Source organism: Varanus komodoensis, unplaced genomic scaffold, assembly GCF_004798865.1.
Source record: "Varanus komodoensis strain SLA01 unplaced genomic scaffold, ASM479886v1 scaffold35, whole genome shotgun sequence".
Classification (NCBI taxonomy): Eukaryota; Metazoa; Chordata; class Lepidosauria; order Squamata; family Varanidae; genus Varanus; species Varanus komodoensis.
This window is the reverse complement of record NW_025335856.1, coordinates 4,450,494-4,463,851: the sequence shown is the minus strand read 5'-3', so window position 1 is coordinate 4,463,851 and position 13,358 is coordinate 4,450,494. Positions and strand designations below refer to the sequence as shown.

General features: G+C 47.3%; 1 protein-coding gene across 1 annotated transcript in view; it reads right to left on the bottom strand.

Moving 5' to 3' along the window:
- The window catches only part of GRIK4 (glutamate ionotropic receptor kainate type subunit 4), a 128,402-nt gene that overhangs the window by 89,575 nt on the left and 25,469 nt on the right, over positions 1 to 13,358 (bottom strand). Inside the window, exon 5 of the mRNA XM_044439488.1 lies at positions 6,403 to 6,581. Coding sequence (XP_044295423.1) covers positions 6,403 to 6,581 — 179 coding nt within the window. The remainder of the gene's footprint in view (positions 1 to 6,402; positions 6,582 to 13,358) is intronic.

Below are 13,358 nucleotides of genomic sequence, written 5' to 3'. Positions count from 1 at the left end.
CTCCCTGGTAGGAGCCCTCTATCTGAAAGCACCCAAAACCTCATCTGATTTTTCAAAAGCGGGGATTGACTATGTGCTTTGGGGTTACCTGTGTTGGATGGCAGACAGATAGACCTTACTGAGATGTCCCACGCTTGTGCGTACGCTCAGTGACACTGGAGGAAGGACTGGGGTGCCCGCTGGGCAGGAAAAGAAGGTGCCCTTACAGCTTTCTGTGCACAGTGAGCCAGACTGCACAGCCTAAGCATCCATCAGAGGAAGGACCACAGCTCAGTGGAACGGCTTGTGCTGGGTCAGTCGCCAGCATCTCTGGTTAAACAGACCTGGTGGGAAAGTCACTGTAGACAACAGTGGGTTAAGGGAGCCATCCTGAGCAAGCATCCTAGAATTGCTTGGATATCTCCTTCCAAGGAGGAAACATGCTTTGGCTTCTGGAAGGGGAGTTAAGATCCGATCCTCTCTTCTGCCTGTCAAGCTGGTGTGGGAAGAGCATGCTTGCCACACTCTGGGGGCCTAAGTCTGTGCCCAGAGGAGGAGGGAGGGATCCCATCCAGTGAAATCTGCAGAGTGGGAGAATGGGGAGGCAAAGGTCACCTCCGCCCCCCCACACAACTTGCACTGGATGAGCTGAAGCCTCTGAATCTGGGGGCTTCTGACCATTGAGTGTACCATCTGCAGGACTGAGCCCTGAATGAGCAAGCAGTGTGAACAGAGATACCGAGTGAGCAAGGAGAGGTGGAAACAGGCAAGCCAAGCATGCCAAGAAGCAGAGAGGAGAAGCCCAGTAGCGTCACCAGGAGACTGGTCCCCAGAGCAAGAGCAGGGCGTCAGCATGGTTGGGAAACTGCTGGAAGTTGGCAGCCATCCAGCACACAGCTTCTGTTGCATTAATTGAAGGCCCATAGCCCAAGGGAAGGATGCTTTTAAATCCATGTGCATTTTCAGTTTTTTACACCACTGCTATTTTTTAAAACTCTATTTTTATATGGCAGTTAGAAACTTTTAAAAATATATATACTGCGTTTTGTCAGGCCATTGCATTTTTGTGGTTTGAACTGTTGTGATTCACCCAGAGAACTGCAATTATTTGGCAGGATAGAAATGCAGCCAATCAATCAATCAATCAGCCAGCCAGCCAGCCAGCCAGCCAGCCAGCCAGCCAGCCAGCCAGCCAGCTTGCCTAGAAGTTGCTGCCTGGCTGTTTGGAAGAACAGAATGCCATGTTTGCACTCTGGTAATTTCATCTTTAGCTGGACTGATCTTCGGCTTGGAAAGCTCTGCCACCTGGGTAGGGACCTGGCTCAGAATAGCCTGTACTTGCTTTGCACTCCACAAATGCTGGCATACACAAGTAGCTATTTTATGATAATCAGCGTCCATCTTGGCCAAGTTTGCCTTCCCCGTGAAAGTGCCGCAGAAACCCCAAGCCTGGTGTTGAGAGAGGAGAGAAGTCATCCAGCCCTGCCTTTATCTGCTTATAGGTTTTCCTTGAGCCATCTCCCCTAAGAACTCTTCACTTAAATGAGCTCCATTAAACTATGGGTAGGATGCAGCTTTTTTAATCGTTGCACATATACATATAGAGAAAAGCAACCTTTCAGTTGCTGACATCTTTATGTTGGTCACGCCAGGAGAATGCCCCCGAGAAAGGAAAGAGAGGGGGTGTCCAAAGAGAACGGTCGGCTCTGTAGCTGTGCAACATCACTATGGCAACGGGCTGAGGGATGGCCCGCAACACTGAGAGTATTCATTCAAATCTTTTATTAACTCAGTAGAGAGGGAGGAAGGGAGAGAGAAAGTAAGAGAAAGAAAGGAGAGAGAGAGAAAGTGTGGGGTGGAGAGAAATACCATATCTTGGCTTTGATTTCCTATACAAAAATATCAGGCTGAGTTGTTCTAGCAAAACACTGAAGGTTAAAAACAAAATTTCTTTTAGTGTAAGACCTTCCCCCACCCACTAGTTGACTGATATACAGTTAAACTGATACACTGGCGTGGTAATGAGATGCATTAACTTGCTGAAAATCTCTCTTTGATCTCTTTGAGAACAGGGAGAAGTCTATTAGCAACTTGTTTTTGACCTTAGTCTGTGGACGGAAGACAAGCACATCTGTACCTGCAATGACTAATAATGGGAACAACTTTTCATGAATACGAAATCCGCCACTCTTGATCTGCAAACACAGGCAGCTGGGAGTTTCTAAATATAGATTCATTTTTATAGTACCCAAACTGCACTCTTCATCTCTGCACTCTGTGGGGAACAGAGCCATTCATCAACTTCAGAGAAATGGCCACAGAGACATGGAGTTTCAGGAAGAACTTCCCCATCAGAAATAAATAAGGCTCGGCTACGCTTTCACGCCATTTCAACGGGATACAGACTCTGGGAGTCGGAAGAGGAGGACAATTCCTTAACGATTCATCTACCTAGCAGCCTCCGCAGCTTAGCTACTTTACTGTGTGCAAAGTTCCATGTGGCCCAAGAGCTCACAAGTTCTCTTGGCTGACGGATATTTAACCATCTTGGTGTCCCACAGCTGCCAGAGGCACCTTTTTTATGTTGGTGTTAAAAATACTTTGGGAAGAGTGGGAAGGCATCAAGGGGCCCGTGTGGTCCATGAGGACATATGAGACCTGTGGCCCCTGCATTATCCACCCCTGATTCAGATCATCCTGTCCAGTCAAAAATCACAAGAGCTAATGCTGTACAATCTTATTCCCTCCACGCACAAGAAAGAATCTCTGTTGGATGAGGCTAAACTGGGCTGGTTCCAGACTTCTGAGGACCTTGGCAAGTCACCCTTCAAGGATGCTTCCCCTCAGTAAGTCAACTTCTCCCTGACATCATCACCAGCTGCTTTTGGTCCTCCTCTTCCTTTTTCTCATTATTGCTATGGCTGGGATAGGCAAGGAACCAGTGAGCAGGCAGGCAGTGGCACCTACTGATTCTCCTTCGCACGAACACCACCACTGGGCCAGAGGAAGGGACAGCTGAAGCAGAGGTGGAAATGAGGAAGAGGCGGCCTTTGCTCATGGGATTCAGCTGAAGTATGAGCTCTCCAGGGGTGCTCAGCCTATATTGGATGTCAGCTCTGGGATCGAAGGACCGTCTTGTCCAGCGTTTTGCTCCTCTCCACAGAAAGCAAAATGCCTCCAGAAAGGGATGGGTGTCAATTATATTTGGTTTTGATAAAACATTACTAAAATTTGCAACATGCTCCATATTTGGGACAAACAGGGCATGGACTGGATTCATTTTTCCATTCCTGAGAAACTGAAATGGACAGAATTGACCGTAGTGTTCCAAGATTCTGAGTACTTAGTGTTTAAACATCTGGGCTGGAATCCCTAGGCTGGAATTAGTGTTTGATTAGGGTAGCTAAACCCTCCCTGTCAGGTTCTTTAATAGCTACATGGAAAGCAGGTACATCATGCCCTTGTATCTGCTTGAATTTGGCTGGTGCAGATGGGTGAAAACTTCAGCTTTTATTACTGTTATTTTGCAATGATTTCAGACTTGGAAGCAAAAGCGCATCCCTGTTTCAGGAACCCAGCAAGAAGGGCTTGATGTCTGTGGGCTTCTCCCAGAGATTGCCTCCTAGCAAATAGGAAAAGGAGAATGGCCCTAGACTTTGCTCAGAATGCCCAGGCAAAGGGCTCATTTTCTGATCCAAGTCCTGGGTTTTCTGGTACCAACAGACTCTGCACAAAAACAGCATCAAACACTCTATCCCTTGGGCTAAGTGTACATGAAACAAAACCCACCAGAAAACCACCACACGCTTCCTAAACAGCACATCTGTGCTCACCAGTGTGTGTTGATGAAGCTGTGAATCCAAGCAGTTGTTTATAAATTGTTAATACTGTTTCCCTATCTAATGTACTGGTTGGGAACACTGCCAAAAGCTGAAGGAAGCCCAGTATTCTGTCTCTCATCATAAATCTTGGAGAAAGAAAAGGAAAGTAATCTTTTTTTAAAAAAGAGAAAGCTGTTAAAACACATGGGAGAAAAAGGAAAACAAAAACATTGGCCACAGACTTAAAACAACAAACCCCCATCACTGTTTTGCCCAGTCCTTTATAGATAGTAAACAAGTGTTCCTAAAGTTTGAAAGGCATGGCTGTTTTTGTGTGGATGGAGAATTATAGTCCTGTACATAGATTTTTCATTTAGCCCTCTTGACTACTGTCCAGAGTAGTCTTCCCTAACTTGGTATTCTCCACATGGGCCAACCTACAACTCTGAGCCAGAGTTGCCTAGTGGGTGTGGTATCCAGGAGATCAGGTTCTAGTCCTCATGAAGTTCACTGCATGACTCTAGGTCAGTCACAGCCTCTCAACCTAACCTACCTCACAAGATAAAAGGGATGAAATGGAGAGGAGAACTTTTTACTCTTGAGGCCCTTGCAAGAACAAATGTAATGCTAGAATTAAATTTAACTAACCCTAGCCAGGCTGAGGGGAATTGTAGTCTGAAACATCTGGAGGGCACCAGGTTGAGGAAGCTGCTTCAGTATTCTTCCTGGATTTGTGTAAACCTTTTAATTACTAATCATTCATTTCAGCTTTCTAAAGTGTTTCTTTTGTACAAGCTTAAGCACACATTTCTGACTTTCTGCTCATGTCCCTGGCACACTGCCTTCCCCTTTCCAATTCTATGCCTTGCAGTCTTATTTTATGTACTTTCACTTGATGGAAAGGAGGAAAAATACATTAGGATGTGGCGGGGAAGGGGAAAGAGACAGAGAACTGGTGAAAGATTGGAAGGACAAAAGAAAAGATAAGTATAGAAAGACAATGAGGTTGCTCTTTACCCGCATGCATGTCATAGTGTGTTCCAGTTGTTTCTGGCACAAATATTTTGCTTTTCACTCTTCCAAATTATCTGATATTTGTTCTTCCTTTGTACATTAACAGAAAATATATTTCACGGGCTGCCAGCACTAGCAGGCCCTAAAACCAAGCAATCATTTCCTGGGGTGGACTTGGGCTTCCAATTTTACTACATTGTGAATTTGGTGGCCAGTGTGCCATTTCCCCCATCGCCTACCCCGATAATGTTCCATCGGAAGGATCTATGGGTCCACCAAGGCGTGTTTATCCTCCATTATAAGTGATGATGTGTCCAGGACCATGTGGATTCTTTCCTTGACTTCTGCCCAGAAGCATGATGTGATGCTCAGTTTCTGCACAAGACGTGTGAGGTGGGACCGTGGCTACCCACACCCCCACCCCTTGTCCTCTGGCGAGGTTTTAGAAGCACATGGACACCCCACACTTGATGTGTTGATGCATCCAGTGCAGATTACCAGCCAGAGTGCATCGCGCAATGGCTTGCAAGCCTGTTTTCCTCTGTGGAGGTTTGAAAGTGGCCAATCAGTGAACTTAGTTATGGACCGGACTTTTGAGGGACTGACAGGGATGAGAATGCACCTTCTGCAAATTGCACGATGTTATGTTCCTGGTCTGTAGTGATTTCCCCCCCAGTGCTATGTGTTTGTTTAATGACAGACCAGCATCTCCAAGGTGAGGTCGAGGGGCACTGGGCACCCCTGACAAGCACCTCGTCCCAGCTGGATGGGTTTCATCTGACTTGCCAGGACTCGAGCAGGGATCTTTGTAAATTGCTATGATCTAATCTACGTACCACAGAGGGCTAAACCTCCTTTTTTCATGGGTTTATTGTTCCCTCTGTTTCAGGTTATGTCAAAGCTGATCAAGTATTCCTGCTGAGCTGCCGAGAATTGTTGCATTTCAATACCTTGCAGGAACGCACTCATCATCTCTTCATTTGGAGATGTGTCATTTTCATATAATTCTGGGCATCTCTACATGAGGGGCTCAGTCTGCTGTCATACGGGGGCTTCTTCCATTTCCATTGCAAAGGAAAAATACCTCTTTCAAATGGGGCCTTTTCCAGGGGGTTGCATTTCTCTGCTTTTTATTTTATTAACCCACCACAAGGTGGTCGTGTGACATAACTGCAGTATGGTGGATTTTCATCTTTTCATGAGGCTGGCGGGGGGGGGGGCAGGGGAGAGTGTCAAGATTTTACATCTAATACCAGATTTCCCTCCCTCTAAAATCCTCCATGAAAAAGAATGGAAGACAACCATCCCACGAAAAGGCTCTACAGATGTCTGTGAGTGAAAGGCCATGAGCACGTCTATGGTGGAGAAGCTAGGCGTGGAACTATCCCAGTGGGCATCTGGGTCCATCAAAATCCAAGCTGGCCACGATTGTCCTGTGACAGGGATTTCCCAGAGTTAATTACGCATTGTGTGAACATGCAGTTCCTTCATTCCTATCTGCACATCTAGCAACTTCACTGGATAAACCCACATCCACGTATACAGTCCCCACTGCAAACTTGGCAGGCCAAAGTCAGGGGCTCCTTACCTTCTTCAGGATGATGTGGGACATAGAAGCATTGGCGTGCACAATGATGGTGGCTGTCTTATCATCCCGGATCTCCTTTAGGAGTGGCGTAGGGTCCCGGGTGTCGTCCAGCATCCGGACTGAGAGAGTTTCTTTAGAGATAAGGAACTGACGGAGCAACTTCTCCAGGTTTAGAAGGCCTGCATGGGGGAGAGAGAGAAAGAGATCCTTCTTATGCACTCATCAATCCCCCAGTCTCTGCTTTCCCAACACCAGAACAATCAGGTTGAGGGAACTCTGGGAAGAAGAGATCTCAGGCATATATTACAAACTATTACCTGCAAACACAGCATTGTATACTTAGCAAGCCTCAATCCTTTGGTGAGAAATGGCTGGAAGGAAGCAAGAGCTCACACCCCTGTACATCTAGTTTAGGAATAGGTTGAAATTTTTTTTTTTTTTAGGTTGAAATTTTTTATTTAAATAAAAACATACTACAAAGGTACAAAAAGGCCCAAAAATTGCAACATTACAAAAATAGAAAGTACCCCATCCGTTATTTACATCCGTTCAAAATGCCAAATGTACACAGATTTACAAGATTCCCAGGCTTTACGCATCAAATGTACAAAAGAACTTTGTATAGACTTTTCCTGATAGCTTAATGCCATGTGTCTGAGCAGCATGTATGAGTGATTTACGGACATTACGTTATCGGGGCATGCGCCCCACTCAACCACGGCCATAATTTCCTCCACCTACTGGGCGGCATCCTCCCTTTTTCCTCGCGGCTCAACCAAAAAATCTTCTCTTGGACAAATTTGACTGAGCCGGCCACGTCAGCCACCTTTTGTGTCTTGATCTCTCTGTGGCGTTGGAGGGACAGCGCCAACAGAACGTACAGATTTATCAGCCTAATTGTGGACCACGGTACAGTCCAGTACGACTTGGGAGCCGTGGTCTCTCTCCACCGCCGCTTCCTGGGCACCCTCCTCCTGGGTCCCTTCAATGGAGGAGTGGGTTCTGTGCCAGACACGACCGATTCCCAGTCCTGGGAGCCCAGGTCTGGCCAGTCCAGTGCTTCAGACACCGCCTTCCACGTGGCGCGTGCCGTGGGGCAATCGCTGACAAAGTGCCTCACCGTCTCCTTTTGCACTGTCCCGCTCGCGACAGCCCCGCTCTTACACTGCAGTCTGGGGCAGGCCTGCGCCCTCTCGGGAAGCCAGGGTCTGGTCCCTTGCAGGTCATACACCTGATGATACAACCTCCACCTGATGTCCCACAGCCGGAACGGAACCCTCCTGTCTTGAAAATATTCTATGGGGTAAGTCTGTTCCCTCAGGTATCGCGAGAGGCTCTCCCTCCTCGCTCTCTTGACGACCTGCGGTCTGAAATAGGCCACCTCTAGCAGCTCTCTATACACCGCTTGTTTGATACTCCGCAGGTCCCCCCGGCTAGTACCAAACCATTCTGCATGGACTTTATGCTGCTTAATGAAGCTGTAGAGTTCCCTCAGATATTCGGGGCCCGTGCACCGCATCTTGGCCGAGACGGTAAAGTCGAGGGAGTGCTCCCCCCACCAGGTTTCCGCCCACGGTTTACCCACCCAGTGCTGCGCAAACAGGACAACCCACATGTGAGGTTGGTCCCCTCCCTCCTCCCATTGAGCGTATTTACCAAAGTTGTAACTCAGGAAGGTGGTGAACATCCTCAGACTGAGAGCCGGGAGGTCCAAACCCGCCTGGTCTATCTGTCTATAGGCCACCGCCCTCACCAGAGGGAAGGTGGCCATTCCCCAGAGGAATTTGAAGAGCTCCTTCTCCAGTTCCTTCATCACGGCTCCCGGAGGGGGGTAGACCACCGCTATGTTATGCGCTACCGGCAACACGTACGTGCGTACATAAACCGCCTTTTGATACACGGTCAGTTGCCACTTCCTCCACATCGCAATTTTTTCCCTAAACTTTTGAAGCCAAGCGAGCCAGTTCCTCTTCCACCCTTCCTTGGCTATGGAGTAGTAAATCCCCAGAATCTTCACCTCCTCTACCTTCTGCTCATTCCTGCCCTCTCCCTCTTGGTCTGTTTCCATGGGAGCAATCTTAAGCTGCTCGTCCTCGGGATCAAAAGAAATGAGGCAACTTTTCTTCCCGTTTATTTGAGAACCCGAGGCACGTGCGTATGTATCAAAGATCTGCTGCACGCTCCTGACCTCTCTGTCGTCATTCAGGAGCAGCGAGATGTCATCAGCATGGGCCACGAACTTGATCTGTATGGGAGCACCGGTAGGGAGGGCCGAACGGATCCCCGCTATCCCCTCCTCGAGCTGTACGCGGCACAGGACAGCGTCCAGAGCCAATACGTAGAGGAGTGGGCTCAACGGACACCCCTGCCTTACTCCTGATTGTAGATCAATGCGACTTCCCCTGTGTCCATTGATCTGGGGAGTGACGGTGGCTTCGGCATACAGCAGTTTGAGGAACCCAACATAGGAGGGAGGGAGGCCCTTCCATCGCAGAACCCTCCACAAGAAGGAGTGGTGGACGTTATCGAATGCCTTGCTCTGATCTAACAGGAGAATCCGTCCCGCCCATTTCCTGTCCCGCACCAACTGGAAGATCTCCCGCATTAGACAGAGGGAGTCTGTCATAGCTCTCCCCGGCACTGCACTGGTCTGGCACCCCACGACCAATTTGTGCGCCACGCTAGCCAGTCTCCTGTTCAGTATCTTCGCTAGGAGGCGATAATCCATGTTGGTCAATGCTATGGGCCTCCAATTAGCCGGCAGCGTCAGGTCCCCTTTCTTAGGGAAGAAAATCAGAGTGCCCTGATAAAAGGACTCGGTGAGTCGCTCTCGGGCCAGTAATGCGTTAAACACTTTTGTCAGAGGGGGGACGAGCCATTCCCGAAATATCTTATAAAATTCATATCCCAGCCCATCTGCTCCAGGGGCGGAATTTCCTTTCGCCGTCACGATGGCTCGCCTCACCTCTTCTTCTTCAATAGGTGCCTCTAACATCTGACTCTCCGCCTCTGTCAGTTTCCCATAAAGAGAGCCTGCTTTCTCTCTGGGAATGTCCTCCAAGAAGCGTTCCACCTCGCGGGAGTCAATGTCCTTAGGAGCGAAAAGCTGCTGGTAATATCGCCCCATGATAGACAACATCTCCTGCGGGTGGAAGGCTACCGCGTCCCCTTCCTTCTCTCGCAGACCTTTCATCTCTATGGGTGTCTTTGGACTGCGAGCCTTCGCCCACTCCTCTACGTCTACAGCGGAGCCCTTCACTCTATAATCTCTATAGTTTAGCCGGTTCCTCCTTTGGGTGTAGTGGAATTCCGCAATAACTTTCCTAGACCGGACCAAAACCTCTTCATCATATGGCCGTCCCTGATTCATTCTGCTGTGGCACTGTAAGAAGTGAAAGACGGCCTCCTGGTAGTGCTGGAGTCCTCGCCTATTCACCTTAAACTCATACTTGCGGCAGCTGTTCCTAATCGCCCTCTTGGTCCTTTCCCACCATTCTGGTAACTCATCGAAATAGATGTCACTCAGGGTCAACATATTGGCCAAAACGTTAGCCATGTTGTCCCTGCAGGACGCGTCCAGCATCTTGGGTCTGAGTCTCCACAGGGGTCTGCCCCTAGGGTAGACCTGCCCAAAGCTCAGCTCGACAGCCAGAATGGTGTGATCTGACCACGGGGTGACGACGATGTTGCATTTCTCTGTCTTGACCTCCTTTGGGGCTCTGAACCGGTCTAACCTGCTTGCTGTTTTCCCCGAATAGTAAGTGAACCTCACCCCATCTGTAGTGGGAAAAGTATCTAGCAACGCCTTCCTGCAAGGCACAGGGAAGAAGTTCAATGAGTTAGGCACCTCCAAGGCTTTATCCCCGAGTCCTTGACTCATCAGGAATTTTTCTAGGTCCCTTTCCTCTGCACTCAGGGCCAGTGCGCTGCTCCGAGCGGGAGAGTTGACCGCACGAATCCTGTCGGATAGTTTAGTCCTATTGTTGAAGTCTCCCGCTATTATCAAACGGCGCTGCGTGGAGCAGAAGTTTTTGAGGTTTTCCCAAAACCCTTTCCTCTGGGAACTATCGACAGGCGCGTAGAGACCACATAAGCGAAAGGGCCTCGAGATCTCCAGGCCGTCTGCCGACAAATCTTTTAAGGAGAAATCGATCACGATCAATCTCCCCGGGAGGGCCTCTAAAATAGGGCAGCCATATCTTTTCTTTCTTTTTCTGGCATGACTACTGTTCATTTATTGGCAAGGTGTGAAGAAAATCGACAGATACAACATTGCCTGAAATAGAGATTAAGTGATGGTGGAAGCTCAGCATGCTGAATGACACTGCATGCCGGGGTCGCAGAAGAAAACCCAGGATGGATCAAAGTAAGAGTCTGTCTAATCCAGTGTTTGCCCACTCAGTGGCCAACTAGCTGCCTGTGGAGTTTGCCTACAGGAAATCCTGCCAACAGGATTTCTAAAGGACCACATTCACAGAAGGCATCTGTGCACCTCTGATTTTGGGTTTCCCTGCCAATCAAATTGTCTCAATGTTCTCTCTCTTTTGGATGCAGCAAGACATTATGAGATGCATGTGGTTTCGCACTAACCATTATTTTTAAAGATTGGCAATTGTGTATTCCATCATCTGATGCTTGATCTCCATCTGCTTCCTCCATGGATGCACATTTTCCATTGCTCTTCAGCCCTATATAGGGCAAATGGTGCCGACAGATCCCTGTGGGATCCTAAACACCAATGTTCCATAATCCAGTTACTTCCAAAAGAGATTTGGGCATATTTTGTAACTGCTGCTATCTGAACAGATGTGCGAATAATCTACTCCACTGGAGTTTTGGGCATAGCTTTCCCCAGGTGCACCAACTATAACTTGCCCTGGATGAAATTTTGAACTGCCCCCCCCCCCAAAAAAAAAGGAATGGAGCCTGCAAGAAGCAAGCGTGGTGCTTAAAACGTGGATAGGAACACGTCACGCTCCACCATTCCAAATACTACAACCCACACAAGGTCATTCCATGATGCTGATGGGTCAGAGATCCCAGATATGCTCATGTCCAGCTTGTGAGTTTCCCAAAAGCAGCTGGTCAGCCACTGTCTGGACAGAGTGCTGGGAATCCTGGACCCTTGCCGTAATCCAGCAGTCTCTTCTATGTTGGTAGCAGCTGGAATGAAAAAGGGCATTCTGCACATCTGGACAAGGGTCTGCCCATCCCACTTATTTGAGTGCTTCTGGAATTTGACCAGATCATAGCATTCAGCAGTGGCATTCTCTGTGCCAACTTCCATGTGACTGTGACAAACTGTTTTTGTTTTAGAATATTGAATCAAACTTTGGACCCTTATGATGGTGCAATGCTCTTGGAGACAACCACCAGAACTTTATAGACAATGGCAGGCCTATATCATTTTAGGCACTTAAAAGTATAGTGTGTGTGCAGGTGTGTGGTGGGGACTATCCCTTACTGGTGTTCAATAAGAAGAAACACAGTTCTGAAATCTATGACCTTGATGCTTTCAAAATTCATGCTTAATTGTGTGTAAAATCTTAATATTCATAATAATCAAAGACTGGCACCTCTAAAACTAGTCTCCTTAATCGATTGCTTCTGAAAGCAAAGCTTTTTGTTGATTAACTGCCTCACTTTTAACTGATTAAAGTAACAATTACAATAATTTGCTACAGGTGACATTTTGAGGACATTTAATGAAGGTAGTAGTTTCTCTCAAATGAATAACTTAGACAAACGATCTTGCATTTGGACAATCTTCTTGCTGAACCTTCCCTACATCTTCCCCCTCCCTTCTAATGTGACAACCTTCATCCTGTACCACTGGAATTAGAATTAGATGGAATCTGATTAAAAATCCACAATTTTATTCAGTAATAAATGAATTCACAAGTAGCTACATTAATCAATAGCTTTAATGCTTTCAACCATGAAATAAAAGCTGCAGCTTTGGGAGAAGATACTTTTTCATTCCAAGGAATCCTCGTTTGAACTGGAAGGGTTAAGTATGAACTCTTAATTGCAGGAAGTGCATTTCCTAAGCAGGGTCTAAATGGCTCCTCGGTTAGGGTGGAAGGAACTGCCCCTTCCTTCAAAGAGGCATTGACCATTTCTGAAATCCAAACAGCAATCTATGCCTGGCTGCCTTCACAAGCCGAGGAGGACAGGAATCCAAGTGGTAAGTCTTAGCTCTTCAAACAGCATACCTACTGGATATCATTTCTAATGGTACAATCACCCGAACAAAGATGCAGAATCAATATTTATCAGCACAGCGACATATAGTCAAAGCCACAGACCATTTCTCTCCTCAAGTCATAAAAGGTAACAAAGTGTTACATTAAAGCAATAAAAATCTGAGATGAGGAGACTCTACCTATTGGAAGTTCTTTCTTTTCCTTTTTATTTGCTCTGAACCTGCCTTTGTATGTTGCATTTGTCCTCTTTCCTTCTTTCCTATTTTTATCTAAATAGGAACTCATTTGGGGATTATCTCCTGGCAAAGGAACAAAAATACCTTTACTCAAGGTGGGATTTAACAGGACTCAGGGGGCTGCCTTGTCACTTAAGCATCACTTAAACTGTCAAAACAGTGCTTAGCCCTGTTTCGCCATTGTCTGGGTTTAAAGCTGCCCACGGCTCACATCTCTCCCCTCTGGCCTTGGATAACAAACGGTGTTTATTTCAGTGTTGCCCAATGCAACCAGCAGGCCTTTTGTGATTCCCCTCCTGGAGACCCGAGGCATTTGAGGCATTTAACTCACTTGAAAGATAGCAAACATCGGGAGGGAAAGAAGCCGCAAATGAGCCCAGTTTGCTCTGATTTAACAAAAATGTTGATTTCAGATGAGAAAACCTGGTGCTTCCGTTACAGACCTGGAGCAGACAACACGCGTACATTCATAAGCCTTCCGGTCCTGCTGAATCACCAGAGAATCTGAATCCAT